Source organism: Polyodon spathula, chromosome 59, assembly GCF_017654505.1.
Source record: "Polyodon spathula isolate WHYD16114869_AA chromosome 59, ASM1765450v1, whole genome shotgun sequence".
Taxonomy (NCBI): Eukaryota; Metazoa; Chordata; class Actinopteri; order Acipenseriformes; family Polyodontidae; genus Polyodon; species Polyodon spathula.
In genome coordinates this window covers 941345-966344 of record NC_054592.1, presented here as the reverse complement: position 1 = coordinate 966344, position 25000 = coordinate 941345, and the positions used below count along the sequence as shown (strand labels likewise).

The 25000-nt window shown below is 47.3% G+C and overlaps 2 protein-coding genes across 3 annotated transcripts; one reads left to right on the top strand and one right to left on the bottom strand.

Moving 5' to 3' along the window:
• Nucleotides 1-61: 61 nt before the first annotated feature.
• Nucleotides 62-11718, top strand: LOC121307861 (eukaryotic translation initiation factor 6). 2 transcript variants are annotated; one of them, XM_041240167.1, is made up of 7 exons: nt 62-166; nt 1048-1182; nt 1308-1393; nt 2885-3060; nt 7509-7685; nt 10276-10457; nt 11311-11718. In XM_041240167.1, the coding sequence occupies exons 2-7, from the start codon at nt 1076-1078 to the stop codon at nt 11318-11320; spliced, it is 738 nt and encodes a 245-aa protein (XP_041096101.1). In that variant the 5' UTR covers nt 62-166; nt 1048-1075; the 3' UTR covers nt 11321-11718. The 2 variants fall into 2 exon arrangements, with proteins under 2 accessions (XP_041096101.1, XP_041096102.1); XM_041240168.1 differs by having other exon boundaries at nt 126-224.
• Nucleotides 11719-16726: 5008 nt separating this feature from the next.
• On the bottom strand, nt 16727-24816 carry LOC121307790. The gene is made up of 5 exons (XM_041240069.1): nt 24688-24816; nt 22525-22902; nt 21726-21992; nt 20532-20684; nt 16727-18874 (listed from the first exon to the last, which is right to left on the bottom strand). The coding sequence occupies exons 2-5, from the start codon at nt 22805-22807 to the stop codon at nt 18696-18698; spliced, it is 882 nt and encodes a 293-aa protein (XP_041096003.1). The 5' UTR covers nt 22808-22902; nt 24688-24816; the 3' UTR covers nt 16727-18695.
• Nucleotides 24817-25000: the final 184 nt, after the last annotated feature.

Below are 25000 nucleotides of genomic sequence, written 5' to 3'. Positions count from 1 at the left end.
CTCCACGTTGCAAACACCTCGGCCGAGGAACCGGGCTCTACCTCGCAGCGTGCGGAGCGTCGTGCGGATGACATCATGACGTGGACCCGACGCGGAAGCAGACACGTGGGGCGCTGGGGTCTGGTACAGTGAGAGAGCGAGGAGGGCCCGATCACTTACAAAGCAGGTACCGGCCCGACTAAAACAGCTTAACCAAGAGCAAATCGCATGGTATTTATATATAGGTGAGGTTTTAACGTGAGTGAAGAAGCACGTAACGTCGTCAGTTGTTACACAATTAATAATAACAGGAGTGGTGTCAGTTTCAGCGCAGTCTAGCAGCGTTACAGTTTAAAACAGGGATATTGTGTTTAATCACCGTTGTATTTACACTGCATTTGCATTTTTTATTATTGTTACATTTCCGATCGAGAATACAGAGCTACAAAAAAGTTAAATTCGATCATGACTACTAGTACTATCGCGATAGTCCGCTTTGTGCCATAGTGTGTGAATCGTGAATCCAAGGACTTGACTAGAATAGTCATACTTATTGTCCTTTAATAATTAAAGCTCTATATGGAATTTCAGAACTTCTTTTAAACCAGGTTTGCGAAAAATCATTTTAAGTACTTGTGTGTTTTTATCATTACTTTTTGTTTGTATTAATTGCGCTTGCTGTATCGTGAACATGACGTTGACAGTACTTTTTAGTTACAAAACAAACACGCACGCGTTGGTGGCACAGGCAGTAAAGCACTAAAGTGGGAATTTTGCCTGTAAGTGACTGACAAATAATAAATCAAAATAATAATTCCCAGACCTGGGATCAGTTAAAATTATACTGCAGTGACTGCAATTAGAATTACAGTAAAAAGAAAACGGCTGCACACATCAACATGTTCGCTCTGTATATTGTAAATAACAGAGCAATAACCACATCTACATTACAGAAACATACTAAATTACTCATTTCAGTTAGGGTGTGTGCCGAGCTCATGCAATTAATGTATGTATATATATATATATATGTATGTATGTATGTGTGTGTGTGTGTTTTTCTTCCAGCCTGTGAGATTAGAGGACATTCTGAGCCATGGCAGTCCGTGCTTCCTTTGAGAATAACAATGAAATTGGCTGTTTCTCCAAACTGACCAACACCTACTGTCTCGTAGCGGTCGGGGGATCAGAAAACTTCTACAGGTAAGATCAGCCATCACTCGTTGCCGTGAGCCTCTGCCTGGCCAGGTCAGAAAGCGGTTCAGAGTGAGGCGGGCTACACCACTGACTGCAGGCACCTCGTTCACTGTGCTTGCCTTTCATTTCAGCGTCTTTGAGGGGGAGCTGTCAGAAACTATACCTGTGGTGCACGCCTCCTTGGCGGGATGCCGAATCATTGGGAGAATGTGTGTTGGTGAGTTCTCTATTCTTATACACAGGTGGTTCTGTGGCAGTGCAGCTGCTGCTGTGTGCATTGTGCAGGTTCCACCAGAATACCCTGTGGTGCTCCCGACAGTTTGACAGACGTGTGCAAAGAGGAGGAGGAGGGGGGTCCCATTCATCCCACACGCACTCGGATGAGTTGAGGGGCCTGCACTGACCCTTGAAGGGGGCTAATTTCCAAGAAAGGGGCTGTCGATTCCAAAAAGGAGAAAACGAATGCAAAATTTGAAACCAATAAAAGCGAGGGAGCAGCCTGTCACGTCCACATTAATCAGACCACTTATCTTAATTGCGCATCATTACATGAATCATAAGTTTAGACTGACGCAGCTCTTATGATGATTACAGAAAATCCTCAGCTCCCGTAAGTGGTCCTGCACGCTTGCACATTGACCAGATGGTGCAGAAAGGCTCCTTCGAGGTCCTGATGTATTGCACTGTTGCTGAAAGGGAACAAGGCCTGCCAAGTGCAATATGTGGAAGGTACAATGAGACAGAGTGGAACAAGCCCTTCACTGAGGTCTAATTAATCCCTCCCTGCTGCCATCGCCAAATATCAAGCATACGTTGGGCCAGGGAGGTAGCTGCTGCTGATATTTGTCTCTCGGTCGTGATGAAAGTCTTTATTTTTGCAGAGCGTGAAATTCAGATCGCTGCATCGTGTTGATTAAGTGGTGGTGGGGTGACCTTAACTATCACTGCTGCACCCCGAACCCTCTGTATTCACTCCGGGGTTCAGCCTTGCTCCCAGACCCTGCCCGCCTGCCCTCCTGCCCTCCGCCCCAGCTGTTGAATTGATTGAATTTATTAATTGATCAGATCATCAGTTTTTGCAATGTAAAAAAAAAAAAAAGAAGAAACCAGCCTGGGGCGCTGAGTGGCCCCCATAGCTGCTGCTGAAGTGGAGGCTGGTGTAACAGGTATTGATTGATACAGAACACAGTACAGTGCACCCCTCCCCCCACCAAGCCACACTGATATATTTGTATGTATTTCAATGCGGAGAGGCTCTGGGGATTTCATAAATGCAGTAAACGAGAGCCTGGCTCCGACCGTGCTGTATACAAGCTGAATTGAGGCACAGCATTTACGTCCATGCGGCTTCCTTGGGCTTAAGTGCAAGCATCTCTGTCAAACGAGAGCCTGCAGAATGATGCGGTAAATGTTCTATGACTCCAGAGTAATGTGGAGTGGGTAGGTTCGGACAGGCGATTGACAAGGGCTTCTTGTGGCTGTGCTGTGTTTTAATGATGTGCTTGCTGATACATTCTTGTGCTTGCAGGGTTTAGGACTTTAATAACTCACTGCGTTACCAGTCCCATAGATGCAGGACCGCAGTGCAGGGGGCAGGTTCCTGGAAGATAGCAGCTTTGCCCTGCAGTGGGCAGAGGTTGCAACAGCGTAGGGGGGTTTCTGCAAGACCGTTTTTCTTTTTGAGTTTACCCGTTCTCTGTCTCTGCAGGAAATCGTCACGGGCTGCTGGTTCCAAACAACACGACAGACCAGGAGCTGCAACACATCCGGAACTGCCTGCCAGAGTCTGTGAAGATCCAGAGAGTGGAGGAGAGGCTGTCCGCCCTCGGGAACGTCATCGCGTGCAACGACTACGTGGCTCTGGTCCATCCCGACCTGGACAGGGTAAGGGACCCGGGTTCAAGGCGTGATGGTAACACACACATTGCAAGTGTCTGTGCCTTGCTTCGAAGCTATGAAAAAAACTGTATATATTAGGTGGTAGCAAGCAGTCGTGTCATTGAATTCCTGTCTGCAACACAAATTCCTGTCTGCAGCTTCTGTACTGGGGACTGCAAGGTGGGGCTTTGTATTTTAATACACATTATTCACGCACACATCAAACATTAATATTAGTAGAAATGAACACCTTTTGAAATTCTGTTTAACAGGTTTGAACAACATGCACTGTGTGGGTTTAGCATTCATTTTTAAACTAAGTGTTCTTTGTTTCTTTAATTTCTCCCCCTGCAATAGTCTGCATAGTATTAGTAGAGGTTGCACACTGAGAGGCTGGGATGTGTGTCTGCATAACAGTTGCTGCAGGCGGGCCTCATCCGTTGCTCTGCTATTGCCAGACCTTTCATCTGTCTAAGGGCATCTGTTGCCCGCGGCGATCCTGCCAGGGCCAGCATGCCAGATAAGCCGCAGTGGGACGGCCACTCTTGCAGGCAAGGGGCACGCAGGCTACTCCAGGCTCTGTCATTGAAGGGCACAGGCTGAGATGAGGATTCTTCCAATTGTAAGCAGCATTCTTATCGTGCTGCTCCCACTGACCTGGTGTGTGTTGGGCTGGATTGAAGCTGAAGGAAAAAACAAAAAAGTCCTTTCTCATGCAAACGGGTCTAGCGGTCTCTCTTAACCCTTTACCGACTAGCATGAATTTCAGATTGTGTATTTCCTCAGGCACTTTCTTGCACCGATCGTGTCTCTCTGTCTCGCTCTACACGGTGAACACCATAACTGCTCTTCTGTAAGCTTTTATCACAGACTCCTCGTCTCCTGCAGACCTTTCGGATTGCATTCAGGGATTTCAGAGGAACTTCGTTTTCTACATGTTTTTAAACAGTAGCTAAATGTAGTCTGGGTTTCATCACATTAATGTGACCTTGTGTGTCGGTGTGGCGGGGTGTGCGTGTGCGTGTGCGTGTCTCCTATGAAAATATGAGCAGCAGTGGAGACACCTGACCCGTGTTGTTTTTTTTATTTCGTTCAAGTAAAAATTCAAACCCTAAACCCTCAAGGACCACGCTCCAGCTCCCCTGGCAGAGGCAGTGGGTTTCCTGAGCGTGCCTTGTGATCACTCGCTGGATCCACGGTCCTGTGGACCACGTCCTTCAGTAAAGCTGCCAGCCTCGATTTAGACACAATGAGGGGGCAGAAGAAATGGGTGTCTGGCACAGTGTGGTGGACATGCAAGAGATGAAGAGGCTGCCCCTGAAGCATGTCGGGCACTGAAGAAACTGCGCCTCCTGTTGATCCTTTATTACAGAGGTCTCAAACGCAGCCAGTTTAAAAAAAATAAAAATAATCTACACGTTGGTGTGGGGGATGAGTGACTTGCAGACATTTTCAATGCCTTTTTCAAGTCTTTGCAAAGCAGAGCTAAACCAGAGAAAGTACTGAAGGAAGCCTAAAGGTTTTGGTATTAATAGTCCGGACAGTTCTGTTTAAACGGTATATAAAAAAATAGATTTTGAAAAATACTGATAATCTCTCCCTGGGACAGTGTGTTCTTGTATTTGGTGCATTCTTTTAGGTGTGTGTTTTTGTGCCCGAGGCTTTGCCAGAGATCTGAAGCTGAATGTAGGTCAGTACCGCCGTCCCAGCAGAGCAGGTCTCTGCACATGAAGATTCACTGGAGCGCTGAATCTGCATTTCAGAGCTTGCTGGCGAACATAACGTGCTCTCTCTAATGACAAGCCCTGTCTGAGTCTGACACGTTTCGATCTTTGCCAAGCCCGCTGTGACTGAGCACGCACCTCCCCTCGCGCCCTGAGCCCTCGGATCTGGAGTTTCAATGCATTCGGAGTCTGTGATGTGCGAAGCCAGAGAGGAGTGTGACAACTCCACCTGTCTGGACCTCCTGGAACGAACTTGCAGGTCGGCTGAGGACCGCGTGAGGCGCCCCGTGAGCATCACCATCGAGTCAACACTTTCGTTGTCCTCCCAGTACAGTAAGTCAGTCGAGCGAGTTGCGTTTCCTGGGGAATTGCATCCTGCAAAAGATCTGTTTTTAGGGATGCATCCGTTGGACTCAAGTGAGTGACTCTGGTAGAAGAGTGGCCGTCTTGTAAAGATGTTCTTTGATTTTCAGTGTTGCTGAAACGGTTTGAGCTGGGTTAACGTTGCCAGTGGCAGGAATGTGTCTCTCCTGTCTCTCCCACCCAGTCAGAAGGAGTGAGCGTCTAACTCCCTCCTGCCTGCCCTTAAGCAAAAAAAAAAAAAAGATCCACTCAGACACGCGGCCGAGCTTTTCACTGCAGTCCGAATGCTGTGCCTCTTCTACCTTGCTTTCTTATGAAATAGAATCACGTCTTAACAGGATTTTAATGAACTCAGATAACGTGGTGACATGACTGATTTCAGTGATGTAGCTCTAGTTTATTTTGGCTGCACTAATATAAACCAGGACGGGGATAATGGAATGAGACTAGTTTCACAAAGCAGTTCTAGGCAGAGGTCACATTTACCCTTTAGTCATTGCTGAGTGGATTTCTACTGAACTTTATTGTTCAGTCTTAAAAATATTGTTTTTTGAAACAGGTGAAAATAAGAGAGCTTGCTAACTGTGCTAGCAGTGCTTTGTGAAGCTGGCCCTAGAACTTAGTAATTAGTCAAACCCAATTACTTCCAGATTTATTTTAGCTGTGCCAAAGATTGAGTTTAAACTAGACAAGTCTGCTGTGTTCTCGGAGTCTGCAGCTCGACTTTGTCCTGTTTTTTGTTTCTGCCAGAAGCAGAGATTGGAAGAAGAAATAATAATAATAATGATGAAATCCTGTGTGAGCCTCGAGTCTCTTCCCTTCATTGCTGCCGTCCCTCAACATTGCTTTCTTTCAGGCATCAGAATGTGTTGCGCTGGAGAAAGGGAGAGCGGATAATGAACTGGAAGACTGGCAGAAGGATTTCAGAGCGCGGCGAGACGCTGGTTGTTTAGCTCCATTGCGATAGGGAATGGAATAGCGAGGCTGTGCCACTGCTGCTAGTTCAGCTCTTGAATTGAAAGCGAGCATGTGAAGTAGGATCTCTTCAGACTCGCTGTGGAGTGGGGCAGCGCTGGCTGTGTAATTGGGCTCCTGGTCAGGTGACTCTCCTCTCCCCGGGGGTTGGCACAACCTCGGGGTTTCTGCAGATAGGGTTGCATGTTTTGTATAAAACAATATTTTTTTTTTTTTTTGGCTTAGTTTTTTACAAACTGAATAATGCATCTGAGACTGATCATCATAGACAAGCTAGGTCTGGAATAATATTAATAATACTTGGAAAGGGTTTTTAAAAAGATAAACAGGCGAACGTGTCTTGAGCTGAAAGCCTTTCTTATAGCCTCTGATATAGATGATGCAGAATAATGGGTTTGAATTCTTGCATCGTTCGTTTTGACGCTTCGATACTGTCTGTCACGATCTGCACGGTGAACACGCAAGCGACCTTGAATTTTCTCATTTTCGACCGTTTCATTCTGCTGCTGTGAAAATATAATGACTACATCTGATTCTGATCTCGTGCTGTTACGAATTAGGGAGAGAACCTGCTTTTTGTATTCTGGTTTTAAAACCAAAAAAAAGAAGTTTCAGGGAAGCAAGGGTTTCCTGAGAGCGCTGCGTCATAGTGAAAATGAAATAAATAACAGGGGCACCTGCTCCATGTCTGAGCAGCTTCTCATCCCAGCAAGGAGGAGATGGGACTGAGAGAGAGGAGCGACAGCCTGACACGCAGCTCCCATTGAAATAAATAACAGGGGCACCTGCTCCATGTCTGAGCAGCTTCTCATCCCAGCAAGGAGGAGATGGGACTGAGAGAGAGGAGCGACAGCCTGACAGGCAGCTCCCATTCAAATAAATAACAGGGGCGATGCAATTCACATCTGACAAGCCTGAGAAGAACAGATGGGAAAATAAGCAGGACATCTTTGAATAAACTAAAATAGCTGTTTGTACAGACAAGACCCCTGGATGCCACACTTTTAAAATGAGTGACAGAATGAACATCGTTACTGGTGTGTGTGTGTATGTCATTCATATAGATAGACGTTTTATTGCCCCATGTGAAGGGCTGTGTGTATTGTACCATACTGTAGAGGTGGAATGATCAGTAATCTTCCTGTAAGTTTTGATTGTGTCCATGGCCTGCTCATATTCCCCTTCCTCCTCAAACACTAATCAGTCAGCGATCCTGCCCGTGACAGTCTGGATCTGAAAGCTAGCGCTATATGTGCTGGATTCTGTTAGCAGGGTGAGGCGTGGGGGGTGGAGAATAGAGGCGTTCACAGCTGACAAATGATACTTTTGCAGTTGGGGTTGGAATGATGGGATTCAGGATAATGTCGTCTTCGCTGTTTGTTTTCCTGTTAGGAGACAGAGGAAATTTTGGCAGATGTCCTGAAAGTGGAAGTGTTCCGTCAGACCGTGGCGGAGCAGGTGCTGGTGGGGAGTTACTGTGCTTTCAGCAACCAGGGGGGGCTGGTGCACCCCAAGACTTCCATCGAAGACCAGGACGAGCTCTCCTCCCTGCTGCAAGTGCCCTTGGTGGTAAGAACCTCTTACTCTGCTTTCATTATGTTTTGCTCTTCAGGCATTACAAATGTCATTTGAGCACTCGAAAGTACGTTATCCTTGTCACTCTCCCTATGAAAGCTGAAGTCCTTTTGTGTTTATGAAGAGCACGGCTCTTGTTGCCTTACAGTTTAGATGCAGTGTGGAAGCCCCTTCTCTTGCTGTCTGTCATTGGCTAGTCATCGATGAGGCGTGGCTTCTCTGATTTGGTTACTAAGATTCCTACTGTGACACAGTTCTAATGTTTTTCTTGCTGTCATTTTGGAAGTGAAATCTGGCATCCCTACTAGTCTAGTTCTTGGTTTTTATTTTGCATTTTCTTTCTGCAGACGAAGGGTTCACAGCTCTGCTAGCCTGCAGCAGTCCATATAAAAAAAAAAAAAAAAAAAATGTGTACTGTGGAGGTCTGCAGGTATATCTAGGGAAATATTCAGGCTTCAAACCCTGCAGAGAATAATAATAATAGTTATAATAATTATAATCTGGACCGAACCCTAAGAAACGAAGGAGCTTCAGATACCTTTGAGAAATCAGTGAAAAACAAGAGCTTTCTCTTGTCGTGTTAGTGCCCTCTGCAAGTGTCAGTAAGCACGGGGCTGGAGTGTGTGCAGAATTCAAACATGGCACAGCAGGCAGCACGCTTATCAACAAGAACTGATCCCTGGCAGCGAATCTGCAGCGCAGGACAGACACTTTGTATATGAAGTAACCCTGCAGGCCCGGGTGAGCCCATGAGGTTGTGATGATGCATTCGGTCAGTGCAGCTAATATCTCACACACCTTCTAACCTGGCCTTTGAACGTGTAAGAGAACCTGTAACAACTGTGGAAACGAGGCCGGGAAGCCAAAGAGTTCATTGTGTCTGCACAGCAGCGGCCGGGCCCCTGTTTGTTCTTCCCACACAGAGAACTCAGAAGGCAGGATGTTAATTCCATCATTAATTCTTTGCTGCCATGGCAACAGAGCAGCATCTTTGAGCACACCTTCGGTTTCTGTGGCATTGACGTCATGTTCGCTGGCCGCGAGAGGTACCTCCAGGGGGGAGAGGAGAGACGAGGCAAGGCAGAGACAGGCTGACATGACCCGGGATGTGATGGTTGTTAGTGTGCTGGCATGAAGGGTAGCTCCTTGTGACCCTGTCTACACATCTGTCGGTTCCACCAGACCGGCTACCGCCTCGTACTGGTCGGGAAGGAGGCAGTTTTGGTGTCTTCGTCAGAGAAAGGTGACACACTGTTAGGGCGGACCAGCCACGTTGAGTGGACTTCTGTCTAGAGCGATAAGCCAGGCTGCAGCCTTTAAAACGGTTATATAAGGACTGGAAGAGGATGTTTACAATAGATAGATGTGGAACCTGTTCGCTCTGATGAGTGGCCTTGGGAGAAAGCAAAACCATTAGCTCATTATTCCTCTCTGGTAATTTCCCTTGTCTCTTCTGTGTTTGTGATCAGTTGTTTGTGTATTAGTGTGTTATTGATCATCGTTCTTTTGCTTTTAAAACCGTTCCGAAAGGCGCTGAAAGAATACCGAAGGGGCTTGAAGAAAAGTAATTGTTTTGCGGCTGCTGTCTTGATTATATTCTGTGTTTTGGTCGCACTCCCGGGATCAACTCCCCAGTAATGTTGTTGAAGCTGACACCCTGGGATCCTTCAAGAAGCTGCTTGATGAGATTTTGGGATCAATAAGCTACTAACAACCAAACGAGCAAGATGGGCCGAATGGCCTCCTCTCGTTTGTAAACTTTCTTATGTTCTTATGTTCTTATGATTCAAACAGCTCAGCATGCTGAGATTGAGGCTTTCGAATTAATTCATTTCCTTAGAAAAATAAACCAGATTCATTATAAATCAGAGGGGAGAACAGCGAGGGCCCAGCCCGTAGGATGTCATGCCTAGGTGTTGGGTATGAGGAGATGAAGACCAGGCTCACGGGCTCCACATGTGCGCACTGATGTGTTTAACCCCACACTCTTTCTAATGCATCACCTGTGAAGAAGCCTCCCATCCTGCAGGGTGACTGGCTGTGCAGGCTGGTGATAGATGTCAATTGATTAATCTGCACATGGCTGGCTGCAGCTCATTCTGTGTGAAGGGAGAGGTGTAATTGTGTCTCTGGTCCCTCTGTGGTATCAGTGATTGATTTAAAAAAAAAAAAAAAAAAAAAAAAAAAAAAAAAAAAAAGCAAGCCTTTTTCCACCTGTGAACAAAAAATAAAAATAAATCCTTGTTGGATCCCTGAGCTTTATTACAGAGAAAATTGAAGAGTCGAGAAAGCGAGACGGGGTCGCCTTGGGCAGGCTTCTTTTAGATTGGGTTGAGTAAATTCAATGAACGTCCGCTATGCTGGAAGACAGCACGGCGTCAGACTGCTCGGTTTCTCCAGACGGTGGCGCTCTACAACAGATGTGGCAATCTTTATTAACCAATCATTTCTGTACAGGAGATCCTGATCCTTTTGAACTTTAGATGACTGTCAGAAATGCGATTATCGGCCATGTCTTTCCAGCACGGTGAGTGATGGTGACTAAACCAGTGCTAATGGATGTCTTGCTCCCGCCCCGCTCCAGGCAGGTACAGTGAACAGGGGCAGCGAGGTGATCGCAGGTGGCATGGTGGTGAATGACTGGTGTGCCTTCTGCGGCCTGGACACCACGAGCACGGAGCTGTCTGTGATTGAGAGCGTGTTCCGACTGAGCGAAGCCCAGCCCAGTGCCATCGCCACCACCATGAGGGACTCTCTCATCGACAGGTGAGTGATCAGGAGTCCGGCAGGGGGGAACGAGCCTGGGGCGCGGAGCAGGACGCCCTGCCCCCTTCAATCCAATTATTACTGTGTGCGATACAGAACCCCCTGTGTTCTTTCAGTTGTGTTTTACAGCATGCGCATCTGCAGTCTGTGACACTCTTGAAATGCCTTGATTTACTGGGATTGAAGAGGGTAGCATCGCCGCCCACACGTTACACACCAGTCTGTCGCTTTGTGCTTCGTGCGCAGCGTGTTGTGTTATATGCGTTTCTTGCCAGATTAGAGCTGTGTTAGATATAATATCTGGGAAAACAAATGGCTTTAATATATATGTGTTTTATTTTTTTAATAAAAAGGGCTGATGTCCTCCAAAGTGTGGCCTGGTTGCAATGAAACCCCAGAGCGATTGGAGCCCTGCATTAGAGGCAGATGCTGCTGAGGGGAAGTTCAGCTTTTGGGATTGTTATGAGTCAGAGCTGCGGGGGCTTGGGGGTCCACAGCAGTCCATTAAACAGCTCTTCCTTTACCCAGGTGTTTCTGAGTGCAAAAATAGCTCGGCAGAGAAGCAGAAAATAAGGCTTTGGAGTGGGTTGTGAGTTCAAAACCCAGTAAAGGGCTGAGCAGAGGATGCACAGTGGACAGACCCTCCTGGAAATGAGTGAGAAGATCATCTGCAGAGCCCCTCCCCTCAGATATTAATAGAGCCTCGTTTAGATCATTCAGACACGACCCGCTGTGTTCCAGCATTCCGATCAGAACATTGCGAGTGTTCTGCGTTTCAGTTCCATTCCGTCTCTGCCGTTCATAGCATCATCATTATTATTATTATAACGACACTTTCCATTTCATGTTTCAGCCTCACATAAAGGAGCAGCAGACGTGCTGAGAAGTCTGTGCACTTTCATGAATTAAGAAAATGAATTGTGACGGGACCGGCCAGCTTTTACAGGAGCTCTGTCATCAAATCTGGAAACAAAACTAACCCATTTTCTCACTCTTAAATGATTCAGACAGCACCAAACTCCATCCTACGGGATGGTGGGATGGAATATTATGGTCGGAATGATCCTGAATTTGTTTCTGTAGCCTAGAGTAAAATCTTTTTTATATTTGTCAAAACTGTTGTTTTCCTGCTGTACTGACAGGATATTGTGTCAGCAGCCTTGCTTAGTAAGGAAGCAGGAGAGGACTGTCATGTTGTCATCGTCCCAGTGCATCGCTTTCATTCACTTCTAAACTCAATAAAGTCATTGCTGTTCTGTGATGCTGCTGTGCTCTTGTTTTATTGAAGGGTGTTATTAAACGGCAACCCCCAATGAGGGGAGCTAGACTGAGCAGTAAGCCTTTCACACTGTTAAACTGACAGGAAGGGTTTCCAGGTGTGCGCTGCTGTCTGATGCTGCTGATCTCTGACTCCCTAACGTCAGTCTGGTGACACTGGAAGTTTCCTGTAGGCTGGTGATTAACTGCACGGTGTGGGATTGCTGCCCTGTTTCTGTACAGAGAGCGCATGGGCAGGCTCTGAGTTCACAAAGGAGCAGCGTGACAGTCCTAGACTGCTGTGATGCGTTTATTATAGTGGATTCACTTTCCTCTATCTGATGTACAGATAGGAGCTGGTCAGTGGATTTCTATGCTAACTGGGTGCAGAACATTTTATCAAGGGTTGAAAAAGCACGATGCCCAGGGACTGGGGGGGGGGGGGTTTAGCATTTTTGTGCTTCAGTTATTATTTATTTTATAACCAGCAACACCTTGATTTCTTATTTAATATACAGCTGAACACACTACACTGTCTGTGTTGTCTGAGTATTTCCATCTGTACTTATGACTTGCACTGAAATAATAGTTCTTCTGCGTTTGGTGCATTTTCTGTTTTGACATGCTTGCATTTTGATTTCTGATTCAGTTGGATGTCCCTGATTTTATTTCCTCTGTAGAGTAATCATTAATACTTCATGTTGCATTTATGTTTTGCTTTCAAGTTTTCTTACCCTAAGGTTAACTCTTGTGTACGCAGTGCTACTGGTTTGAAACCAGCTGAGAGGCAGGAGTACTAGGGGTCTCACTGAACCAATTCAGTTATATTACAGCTCATTTAAATTAAGGAGGGCGTTTGCAATATGGGTTGTTATTTTCTGTGGTGCAGTGAAGGGTAATAAGGCTCATGGGTTGTCGTTCAGGGAAACTTTCATAAACTCCAAACTCTTTCAATATTCTAAAAATCAATGTATACGTTTTGGGTACAGTCTGATTCAGACTGTTTGCCTCGGGCCTTTTTCTTTGCCAGGCTGTTCTATCCTGATACATGAAAGCTTGTCTGGCTCAAAGCTGTGGCTGACAGCAGGAGATCAAACAGCTGTGTCTTTTAATGTGTGACTGGCCAATCAGAGAGCCCTCTCAAGCAGTACGTGCTTCGCAGATGTAAGGATGATTTGCTTTTAAAAACATTCCTAGATATTACCATTTCCTTGGCATATCTATATGTGTGCCAAACATTCACTGGCTCCAGTATCTGTAGTGGTCACTCCCCCTGGGACATTAATGTCAAAAGACATCCATGCTAAGCACTTCAGATAGTTTTAACTTGAGGTATATTCAAAATGCACGTAGTGAAGTTAGTTTTGTTGCAGGCTGCATGTGTGCTTTTAAAACCTTGCATAAGAGGCTTTTGGTATCTTATTTGAACTTGAAATGACTAAATTTCAACAGCGTGTGGAAGTCAAAGGCAGGTTTGAAAGCTGTCCAGCTATCCAGTTATTTCTTTTAAATATCAGCACAGGCAGGGACACGTCATGAATGCAAAAGTGTGTTTTTATTGCCATTAAATGCTGCCTAAAAAAACTGCCTTGAAGTCAGCAACAACAACAAAACCCCGCGGGACATAAAAGGACAAAACAATTGAAAGTGCTGTCTGGATCCGTTCAGGGAGCCCAAATGTTTCCAGACAGACCACTGAAGGAGAAAATGTGCCGTGGTTCTCTGACGGAGCAGGTAATTGCAGTTAATAATGTCCTGAAGCTTTTGAAATTGAACCGGAACGGTTCTGCTTTGTGACTGTGGCAGCCTGGCGGACGCCATGCCTCGCACTGTGTTCTGTGGTAAATTAGGATGCTGTTTTTGTTTTTGTGGTTTTGTTGTGTGTGTGTCTGCTTTTAGGTTTCAGCCAGCCTGGTCCAGTTTACCAGCAGGTTGATCCATTAATCGCTCTCACTAGCCTGCTTACCTGCTGCTCCTGTGAGTTCATCTGAAGCACTGGCCTGGTTCACAGAGGCTGGGGCTGTTGGCATGATAAAACTGCAGAGTTACCAAGAGAGGCTTAACTGATAGCAACATTAAAGAGAATGAACAAGGGCATTCGCAGCCCATAAGGGACAGGACGTCCCGTTCAGGCATCAGTTTATTCCAGGTGTGCGGTGTCTAAGCGAAGAGGAATCAAACCTGATCATTTTTAACACAGAACATCCGAACTGGCGTCCTGAACCGAGCCACACACGAGTCACTGGCGTGCGCTTCCATGAAAGCGATGAAAATATCTCGAGGGGAGGTTTGCATCCCTTTGAAGTTGTGGTTTTTTTTCTTGTTAACGTGATCAGTGCACCAAGCTGGTTTCCATTTCAATCCCCCACTCTCTTTCAAGTCCAGAGTGGTTTCCAGCAGCGAGACTGAAGTGAGGTTAACCTCCCTGCGCTAAACTGGATGTAATGAAGCATGAATTATTGACAGTGGGAAGGGGTAAGGATGTTCAGGGAATTAGGTCTTCATTCAGAAAATAGGGGGCAGGGGACAAATTCACTGTGCTTATGTTGCTGGGTGATGTACTGCTTGGAGCTGGTTAAGATAACATCTCCGGTAAGTCAAACAGTGATAAATAGGGGCAGGCACAGACTGTCCTCAGTCCTCAGCCGATAAGAGAGAGAGAGCGAGGGAGAGGTCTGCTCCGGTCACACATTCATTTAGCAACAAGCAAACAAACCATATATTGTTATGTAACTCAGAGAAATCTAGTTCATATGGCTTATCAACCCTAGCTTCATAAATTACATAACAAACATTTGATTGTAATATTTTTTTTTTTTCTCTGAAGGCACTGGAAAAAAAGTTCTAGTGGAAATGAATTTATTACGTTGCTTTTAGTATTTCTAAATGTAGCTCTATTGAGTGTTTCAGTGTTACGGGTGGTTAGAAACAGAACTGGTTTTACAGAGAACGGATCAAGAGAGCTGGATACAGAGCTGATGTGATCTTCTCAGTGTCGTTTGTTTTTCTTGAGTGAATGAGATATGACAGCACTGAAGCGATTGCGCACTCTGTTACCCTGTGTTGTTCTGCAAAGGGCAGGAGTGCAGGAGGCAGTGGGTTTGGTAAGGGGAAGGTAGGTGATGGGGTTTTACAGTGTCATACTTGAAACCAAGCCCTCAAAACTTCACATAAACGCAAACAACTGGGGTCCTAGTAATCAAAGGCACTGAACCATTCCCCAGCCTCTCTGAACATCCATCGTGAGTGACATTCAGGGATGCGCAGCCCGCTCAGTCACTCGTGCTAATTGTCTGATCGAGCGGGGGCTGAATTGAGGGATAAAGTAACGGCCGGAGATGATTGGGTTTTCTCACCGCCATCGTCTGAAGAGATAGTCACGCACTGCGAGGCTCACGTCTGAAGCCCCTGGATGGGTCTTCCTGAGCTGTGGAAGCAGACGGCCCCCAGTCTTGCAGTGTTGATGGGCTCTGGATGAGAACAACCGAGCATTTTGAAAATGCCACTCTGTTTTGATTATGCGGTGCCAGTGATAATGGTTTTTGCCATGGGGTTGAGTCAGTGTCTTGAACAGCCACCCTCTTTGCAGCGTCTGTCTGAACCCAGGTGCCCCACGGACCGTAGTTGAGACTCCTGCTTCAGTTTTTCTTTCGCGATGCTTATTTATTTTAAAGCGCTTGAGCCCAGCAAGGTTTTCAAGCAGGAGGTTTATAGTTAGTTCCCTGCAAGGGCTTTTTGTAGCATCACTTGAGGCTCCAGTTAAGAGAGCATGTCTAATCTGATCATTAATCTCACTTTCTACGCCTGTGTGCGCGTTCCTGCTGACAGTTGCGTTGTGCTGGGCTAGTTGAGCTAATTGCTCCCTGCTAACGAGATGCATTGAGGCTGATGGGTTGAGTTGTTCATCACAGGGAAGCTCACACAGGTTTTGAAGGCGAGGCTATTAATCAAATGAATCTAACTCTTACTTTTAATGTCACATTGATGCTGCAAAAAAGCCTTTGTGGAGAACTAACTAGAAGCCTGCAGTAATGGTCTTTAGTACAGTAGAGTGAATAGTGCTATGAACCAAACCATGCTGAGCTTAAACACTCAACACAACAATATAACAGGATTTCATGAAAAAAAATATTTCATTCTTTTTATGGTGCACTGTCTCTGTGACCCTTTCTGCAAAGCAGGTGTGGAACTCTGAAAACCCTCGCAGCATGAAAGCACTTTGCTTCGATATGTAAAATCCGAATTAATATTTCATCCCCTGCCTCTTCGTCAGACCTGATTTCACCTTTCATTAATGTGAGAGGGGAGGCCAGTCATACTGTCGAGTGAGCAGAGACGTCCTCTATGAAGGTATTCTGTAGTAACACACGGCAGGACAAGCAGAATGGATTTCACTGCTGTCGACACTGACATTGAGGTTCCTGTTAAAAAAAAAAAAAAAAAAAAAACGCCCATAGAAAAGTTTCCCAAGGTAAAGCTGCGCACTATATTAGCAGTTTTCCCTTGCTTTTCCCATGGTTATGCTATGCATTTACCAGAATGGGCATTCCTGTGCTCTGCAATGCTTTCACTGTGCTTTGTGACACTGCCATGCTTTTCATGAGGGCTAACCCTTAGTGCTAATACAAGTAAGGAAAGTGCTCATTGAAATGTAGCTAAAACAACAGAGTGTGAATGTGGGTACAGTCCCCCACGCTGTAGCTGCTCCGTCTCTGTATGATTTGGAGGCTTTGACACTGAAAAGGTTGCAGTGTGTGCTGCTCTCGCTCCTGTTGTACATTGCCGTCATCTGAGAGTTAATGAAAAAGCTCCCTTGTGCTGTACGTACTGTACCTAATAATCCTAATAGCTGTGTCCAGAGTCTCGCTGTACGGGGTCCTTCACTCTCTCCAGGGTGTCTGCTTGTGCTGCATTCATGTATGGCTGCTGTGCAGGGTGAAGGTTAGCATGTGCTGTGCACAGAAATGAGAGATTGCGTTTGTCTCGCTCTGGAGTGTGTGTGTGTGTGTGTACTAAGTTTTCCAAACCTGGTGCCTCTGTAAAAATGCATCAAAGACAATAGACTCAGGTGGTTACCATGGCAAAATTTCAAGTGTGCAAAACTTGGGTCACGATTGCTCTAAAAAACATGCAGCAGCCCCAGAACAATGGAGGGCAGAGTCACGCTCTGCATCGCATTTCAATATCAATGAAGCTGCTTCGCATCTATCACCTAAAAGGGATCTTTGCACCACCTGTGCTTACTGGCACAAATCACGCTTCCTTGCTGTGTGCTGTAGCTCGCTTCTCGTGCTCTGTATTGTATGCAGTGTAACAGCTGGTGTGCAGCAGCCTTCACTGCACTTTAGCTCCTGGTGGGTTTGAGGGTCCTAGTATATGGGGGGCTGTGATAGCGTGACTCAGTACAAGGTTTTTACAGTCTTGCAGTGTATTACTGTACCGAATAATAAAAAAAAACCTTGGTGGGCATCCCCAGGTGTGTCTGTGTCGGAGGATTGCTCCCTGCTGGGGGATGCAGCTGCTGGATTTGGACTCGGAGCCCCGTTCTCTGCTTGAGGCAGGGTCACGGCAGGGCTAGGGGTGGATTTGGAGAGAGATGCTATCACCCCACCTCGCTTCACAGAGGAAGATCTGTGATTCTGTTCTCTGAGGTATTCTGGGCTGCTTTGCGGTGTTCTGACAGATTATCTCCCTGTCAGGCCAATATGGTACCTGCGCTTCTGAGCACTTACAGACCAATAAGCAGTCATGATTTCCACTGCTGGAGGAAGGAACCAGCGCAGGCTGTTATTATGCCCGCTGTGGATGAAACACCCTGCCTCTTGATGTTAGCTGGTTTTATATATATAAATAAAAGCATTGCCATCTGCTGGTCTGTTTCTGAACTGCCCCTTGAGATACTGAAGCTGGATTGAGCTCTGATCTTGGATTACCTGAACACTGGGATACACGTTTCCTGTCAGAATAGGGTTTAGGGTTCAGGTCCAGGCTTTCCAAGAACAGGCTTACTTACCCATTTGTTAGCCTCTCATAAACATAAAGTCTGTAGGTTTGCAACGTGTGTAAACCTTTGTAAACTAGATTTATAAGGTTTACAAAGCTTGTAAACTTTACATTCTGTGCATGAGTCCCGGGAGAGACAAGCCCACCAGGACAGACAAGCCATGAGAGAGATGAGTCACGAGCTCTGAGCTGGGCTCAGACAGCCAGCAGTGTGTGAGAGGAGAGCTTGATTTAAAGATCTTAAAAGATTTAAGGATTTAAAGATTCAGATGTGTGTCTTAGTTGTTTTGTAACTATAAAGAATGGTGCAAAGTACTGCAGCCTGGAATACAAAATCCTAAAACAAGAGCCACTGAATCCTCATCAGAAATTAAATCATGTTCCAGCTACTAAAATCATATTGATTTTTTATTTCAAAACTGTATTTATACACATTGTGTCTTTAAAAACACCAAATAAATGCATGCAGTACACTGAAAGAAACTTTGCTGAAAAATAAAAAGAATCTTTACAGCATACTGGATTTCATTAGTTTAAACAATAATAAAAACATTACAAAAAATCTTTCCATTTTTTTTTCTTCAATGCAATTGCGCCACCTCCTGGCCGAACAATGCAATACCAGCATTGAAGACCACCTTGGTCAGAAGGGCCGCTGAGTGCCCCTATATACTTGCATAATGTTAAAATCCCCGCCACTATTAGAGGACCAGAACGATTGTTAAAGGTGTGACTGGAATTGGATTTTAGATCAGCCAGACCCAGGGAGGAGTGTGTGCCAGTGTGAAAGGGGCTTTAGAGATTTTATTATGAATAATACGCTTTCAACTACATCAAACGAAAGAGCAAACCCCATGCTGACAATCCAAACAGCCCTGGTGATGGAGCCCTTTGTGAGCTGTGCTTGCAATGCCTGTAATCATCCCTGTATGTGTCGATAGCGCTCTGGCTGATGAGTGGCGGGGGGGGGGGGGGTGTTCAGTGAGGGGGGTGCAGCAGTGGCAGGTCCGCAGCACTCAGCAGCTCCTGTCCCAGCTCACTGTCCTTCACTGCAAACAGAGTGATCCCTGATTTATACACTGCTGGGATCACCACGTGGGTGGTGGCAGCGCCTTCATCGGGTGTGATCTCCTCATATATCATCTGACCCACCTGGCCTGCAGAGGAGAAAAAACAAGGATGTTAGAAATCACACCCCTCTACTCCCACCCCACTACAATCACACCCCCTCTACCCTCACCTAAATACATTCACACCCTCTCTACCCTCACCCCATTACAATCACACCCCTCTACCCTCACCCCACTACAATCACACCCCCTCTACCCCACCCCACTACAATCACACCCCTCTACCCCCACCCCACTACAATCACACCCCCTCTACCCTCACCTAAATACATTCACACCCTCTCTACCCTCACCCCATTACAATCACACCCCTCTACCCTCACCCCACTACAATCACACCCCTCTACCCTCACCCCACTACAATCACACCCCCTCTACCCCACCCCACTACAATCACACCCCCTCTACCCTCACCTACAATACATTCACACCCTCTCTACCCTCACCCCACCCCACTACAATCACACCCCTCTACCCTCACCCCACTACAATCACACCCCCTCTACCCTCACCCCACTACAATCACACCCCCTCTACCCTCACCCCACTACAATCACACCCCCTCTACCCCACCCCACTACAATCACACCCCCTCTACCCCACCCCACTACAATCACACCCCCTCTACCCTCACCTAATTACAATCACACCCCCTCTACCCCACCCCATTACAATCACACCCCCTCTACCCTCACCCCACTACAATCACACCCCCTCTACCCCACCCCACTACAATCACACCCCTCTACCCTCACCCCACTACAATCACACCCCCTCTACCCCACCCCACTACAATCACACCCCCTCTACCCCACCCCACTACAATCACACCCCCTCTACCCCACCCCACTACAATCACACCCCCTCTACCCCACCCCACTACAATCACACCCCCTCTACCCCACCCCACTACAATCACACCCCCTCTACCCCACCCCACTACAATCACACCCCCTCTACCCCACCCCACTACAATCACACCCCCTCTACCCCACCCCACTACAATCACACCCCTCTACCCTCACCCCACTACAATCACACCCCCTCTACCCCACCCCACTACAATCACACCCCCTCTACCCCACCCCACTACAATCACACCCCCTCTACCCCACCCCACTACAATCACACCCCCTCTACCCCACCCCACTACAATCACACCCCCTCTACCCCACCCCATTACAATCACACCCCCTCTACCCCACCCCACTACAATCACACCCCCTCTACCCCACCCCACTACAATCACACCCCCTCTACCCCACCCCACTACAATCACACCCCCTCTACCCCACCCCACTACAATCACACCCCTCTACCCCCACCCCACTACAATCACACCCCCTCTACCCCACCCCACTACAATCACACCCCCTCTACCCCACCCCACTACAATCACACCCCCTCTACCCCACCCCACTACAATCACACCCCCTCTACCCCACCGCACTACACTCACTTCCCTCTACTCTCAACCCACTCCGTCACCAATGCTATTATAATCACAGATACAGCAACAGCAGCATGAAACAGTAGATGTTTAGCCTCTGTTTAAAAATGTAGCACTAGAAAAGCAGTCTGCAATGAACGTGTTTCTGAATGCGGTGAGATGCATTCACGAGTCTAAATAAAGCTTCCATAGCTCCAACTGGGAGAGCCGGTCAGCTCAGGTCCTCAGTCTCACCTGCCACGTCCAGCTGGTCCCAGCGGGGGTCGTCCTGCACTTGGGACAGCGCGGACAGCTTGGTGTCGTCGGACAGCCTCATCAGAACGTCCTCCCTCCGGACCAGCAGCACAGAGTCACTGCACAGCCGCTGCATCACCAAGCTGGCCTTCTCTGCACAGAGCGAAACAGACACTCACAAGAGCAGTAGCTCAACGGTGCCTCACAACCTGGCACTGACTCTCAAAAGCATGCGAAGCACACCAGTTACAATTCTACAACGAGTAAGAAACAGCTTCGCGCTGCTCACAAGCCCCGAAATGAAACGGCTGGAGTTCTTTATTCCAGGCTGGGGTAACTAGTAGCTGTATTTTGTCTTTTCTTTCGATTTCAGAGCTTTGGGAATCCTCCTGTGGATTCTGATGGCACTGTGTCCCTTCTATCCAGGTATTGGATTATCGGGTGCCTGTTTGCTGCTTTTTTTCTTATTGTGCCTGTGCATTTGTCATTCTAGAAGCCAAACAGCTACAGGCTGCTGCTACTGCAGTAGAATATTATTTGAATGCCATCTGCAAGGTTATAGCTCCGGAAGCAAAGGAGATATTTAAAGTTTCGATAACTCAAACTTTTATCTAGGACTCTCAAATCTAGTGCTGGGCTCACTTCACGGCTGCTTCTATTGCTGGGTGGCTGTTCTTTTAGAAATTCCTTTATGCATCACTCATTATGTATTTGGGACACAGCGCAATTATACAAGTTAATTAACTGCAGACACTGATCAAGAGATTTAAGTAAATCGGCTGTCAGCTTTTACAACACTAGGCTTGGGAATGAAGGATGTTATTGCGGTAAAAACTGACTTATTTCACGCAAACTGATTTTCTACGAGTGTCTGCTAATTAGCTGTCACTGCTTCCTTTGAAGCTGAGAAGGTAGATCTTGTCCAGACTGAATTAATAAAGCAGTGGGTGCTGCAGACTGGCGCTCGATGGCTCCTCGAGTGGGTGAGACGGCTGGTCCGAACAGGCTTGGTGGCCCACGCTTTGCTCCCTTGCTCAGGTATATTATTGACACGAGCAGGTAGGAGTCAGGAGTTTGAAGAGTCAGGCCACTGGCTAACCGGCTCTTCTCAGCACAGCATGAATAACTAACACCCGAGGTTTACTAAAAGGATTTGTTTAATCAGCTACGAGAACCAAACGCACAGAGGCTCACCCGCTTCAAGAGGGTTGGTCATGTAGATGGTGTCTGGCGCCACCCCAAACACCATCTGGTGGTGCCAGGCGTCGGGAATCTCCTCTCCCGGGGGCACGCCCACCTGCATGTTCATGGTGGCCACGGGCACCGCCCCCTTCCGGATCCACTGGCCCAGCCACCTGCACAGGTCCACCTGCCGCTCCGGATACAGGCAGAAGAACCTGCCCACCACCACACCCCCGCTGAGCTTCTCCACACCGGCCACCAGCTGAGCGGCCGTGGCCCCTGAGAGATACATTAAAGAAAACAACCACCACTTCACTGCCCAGCTTCATGTGCGAATGTTTTCACAGCAGGCTAGCTCTTTGCTAGAGCATGGGACTCTGATGCCCAGGTCAGTGGGTTCAAACCCCATGGTAGGGGCATGAATACTATAAAGAGGTTGCTATAAGATCTTCTATGCAGTGCTAGACTCGTTTTCATGTGAAACACTCCCCCAAACATCTGATGGTTTCTCGCTCAAACCCCAGGCCAGTCTTTCTTAAATAAATGTGTGGGCTTTGTGGCTTTACCTGTAAAAAAAAAAACATGCAAATGAAATAGCAGAAATGATACAAAGCACCAGTGTTCATGGTGACCCTGCCCTGTGATAGTGTCACCCAATCAGTTCCATCTACTTACCAGAGGATTGATCCCGACCCAACCCTCTTACTGCGTGTGTGTCTGAACACACCGGGACATGACATGCCTGGCCTGCCTGAGCATGACTTGGTTCTCCCTCACCGCACAGCAGAATGACGGGGCTTCGTTCACCTACCTGCCACACTCCTGGACAGCAGGTATTCTGGCAGGAGGGCTTCGTTCTTGCGCAGGTTGGTCCCGACAAAGCGGTCAACGACCTCGGCCGCCACGTTGAAGCCCAGAGCCTGAAGCACGTCGATCACGGCCGTGGCGCCGCATGCAGAGGCACCGATCTGAGACGTCTGCTTCTCATTTGCCTCCTCCAGGCTCCAGATCATCACTGAATACCCATTTTCCACGTCTACCTCCGCTGTTCCCCGAGACTCTCTCTCTCCTGCCTCAGGAACCCCAGTCTCCATCACTGGGAATCTTCTTCATTAATGTTGGGAGGCCGGTGTTGGGTTCTCTAGATTTGCTCTTTCCTGTGGCTTGTTTCCTTCAGCTTGTCGAAATCCTGAAGATAAAGAACAAACATTAGCCCCGCCTGCGAAGCAATTTCCACTGTCACCACACCAAGTGACTGATGTTAGAAGACACCAGTTCTTTAACACTGACAGGACAGGAGGCAGTGCAGTCAGGGTGACGCAGTGGGGAACTCGCACACACACACACGTCACCCAGTTCATAACAACAGCCTGTGCAAACAAGCATATGATAAGGGGCAGAGAGACCACGCTGCAGAGCTGCGAGGAAATGAATAAACCAACCCTGCAGCAGCAGCCAGCGCAGTGTGACAGCTCTTACACACGACAGGGCATCGAAATGGAAGGGCAGTGCAGGGAGTGGCCAACAGAGGTCAGCGAATGCAACTGCACCAACTGCTGTACAGCCACAATGCCTTGTTCCTGAAGGGAATATAAAGCTCAGGAGACAACGCCAGGGTGACAGGCAGCGCTGGACAGTCTCGGGGGCACTTTTTCATTTGCTTGAATCCCGAGAGGATCGCACCGGGCTAGAAGAGAGACGCGTTCAAACTGCCTCCAGTACAAGAGCCGGGGGGGGGGAGCGGGAGACAGTTGTTTAAATTCACGGCTCCATCTAAATATAGCTGCCTGCTGACAGGAAACTCCCTGGCCACTGCTCTCGTTTCACCTTGGCACAGTGTGTGCTGCTGGCAGAGCAAAGCTCAGATCAGCTTGCCCTGCCCTGCAACAGACTTGAAAAATATTTCACAGACAATAAACAGGACTGACTCCCTCTCTACAGTAGGGGCAGAAACATAAACATACGAACACATCCAAAAATCAGCACTGATGCTGCACTGGAAGCAAAATCACTTAGCAAAACAAAATGATTTAAAAGAACTGAGTGCAGCTGGCATTTTTATAAAGGCAATGTGTCATCTTAAACTCTCCAGGAGTGGATCAAACTGCTATGCAGTGGCAGTCTTATTTCTGTCCCTTGGGGCGTGTCAGTCTGATTGGACACAGGAGTTCAATAAAGATCAAACAGCCCATTCTGTGACTGGTGTGGAATGAGCTGTACCGGGTGGGTGCGCTAAAGGTGGCTTCATTCCAGAGTTCGCTGATTTATTTCTAATACCAAGCGCAGCTGCCACGGTTAACGTGTAGAACTAATGGTTTGGCTGGTGAACAGCTAAGCGTGTGGAAGAGAAAGCAGACGTGTAGTGTCCCGGGTACTGGGCACCCAGCACGTGTAACACAATCAACCAGACAACGTCTTTCAAAACAGAGCACGATTACTTCAATCTGCATGCGGAGTCCTGCAAACGAGGACACAAAAGCGCACCCTGTGACATTTTCATTTTACAACGTGTCACTTCTGTGTGAAAGAAATACAGCAGCTAGTGGAAATCAGCATACCACCGCGGTCTCACAGAATCACCGCCTTACCTTTCCAAACGCGTGTGGTGAAACCCGAAACTGCACTTCTGCACCAGCTGCGATTCGAGGGAAAGTTTGCAAGAGTGCGTTTACTATACAGGCGCTGCATTGCATTAATCACAAAGACGCAGCAAGATTTTGCAGTTCTGAGTGCGCAGGCACACTGCTGATGTTAACAAATACCAACCTGTGCTCATGCGATTCGATTTATCCCATGCAGAGAGGGCTTGTTAAATGCTTTTAAATATGCTGACTTACAAAAATGCATGTACAGTAGAATATCAAAATCGGTACCGTACTGTACCGCCAGCACGGTTTATCATTTTTCTATAACGTGTACAAATCAAGCGAGCGGCCGTGTTTCTGTGTGTCTATGTGAATATACTGTTGCTTACCCGGTAAAGTTCATTTTCCTCCGTCTGTCCCTTTGCAGTCTCCAGCAGCTCTCGATCGCAAGTGACGCTTTCCTGCCGATCACAACTCGACCACTGAAACTGACTCACACAGCCTTGACTGAAAGCTGGAGTCCCCCCCTCTGTGTGTGTTTTTCTGCGTTCCGATTGGACGGGTGTGTTCGAGTTTGGCTTGTAATAGGTCGGATCGTCTGCCCGTCATTGAAGATTCTGTTGTGTTTATAGATGTCGGCGGCCAGGAGGGCGTGTCGTGAGTGGAGGTGTGGCTTAGCCAGAGTGCAGCGCGCGGAAGGAG

Bases quoted from the DNA above. Each gene is read 5' to 3' on its own strand.
- LOC121307861 (XM_041240167.1), top strand. From the start codon at position 1,076: ATGGCAGTCCGTGCTTCCTTTGAGAATAACAATGAAATTGGCTGTTTC. The intron at 3,061-7,508 runs GTAAGGGACCCG...TTTTCCTGTTAG, and splicing joins TCCATCCCGACCTGGACAGG to GAGACAGAGGAAATTTTGGC. The intron at 7,686-10,275 runs GTAAGAACCTCT...GCCCCGCTCCAG, and splicing joins TGCTGCAAGTGCCCTTGGTG to GCAGGTACAGTGAACAGGGG.
- LOC121307790 (XM_041240069.1), bottom strand. From the start codon at position 22,807: ATGGAGACTGGGGTTCCTGAGGCAGGAGAGAGAGAGTCTCGGGGAACA. The intron at 20,685-21,725 runs GTGAGCCTCTGT...CGCTCTGTGCAG, and splicing joins GACCAACCCTCTTGAAGCGG to AGAAGGCCAGCTTGGTGATG. The intron at 18,875-20,531 runs GTGAGACTGAGG...TCTCCTCTGCAG, and splicing joins GGACCAGCTGGACGTGGCAG to GCCAGGTGGGTCAGATGATA.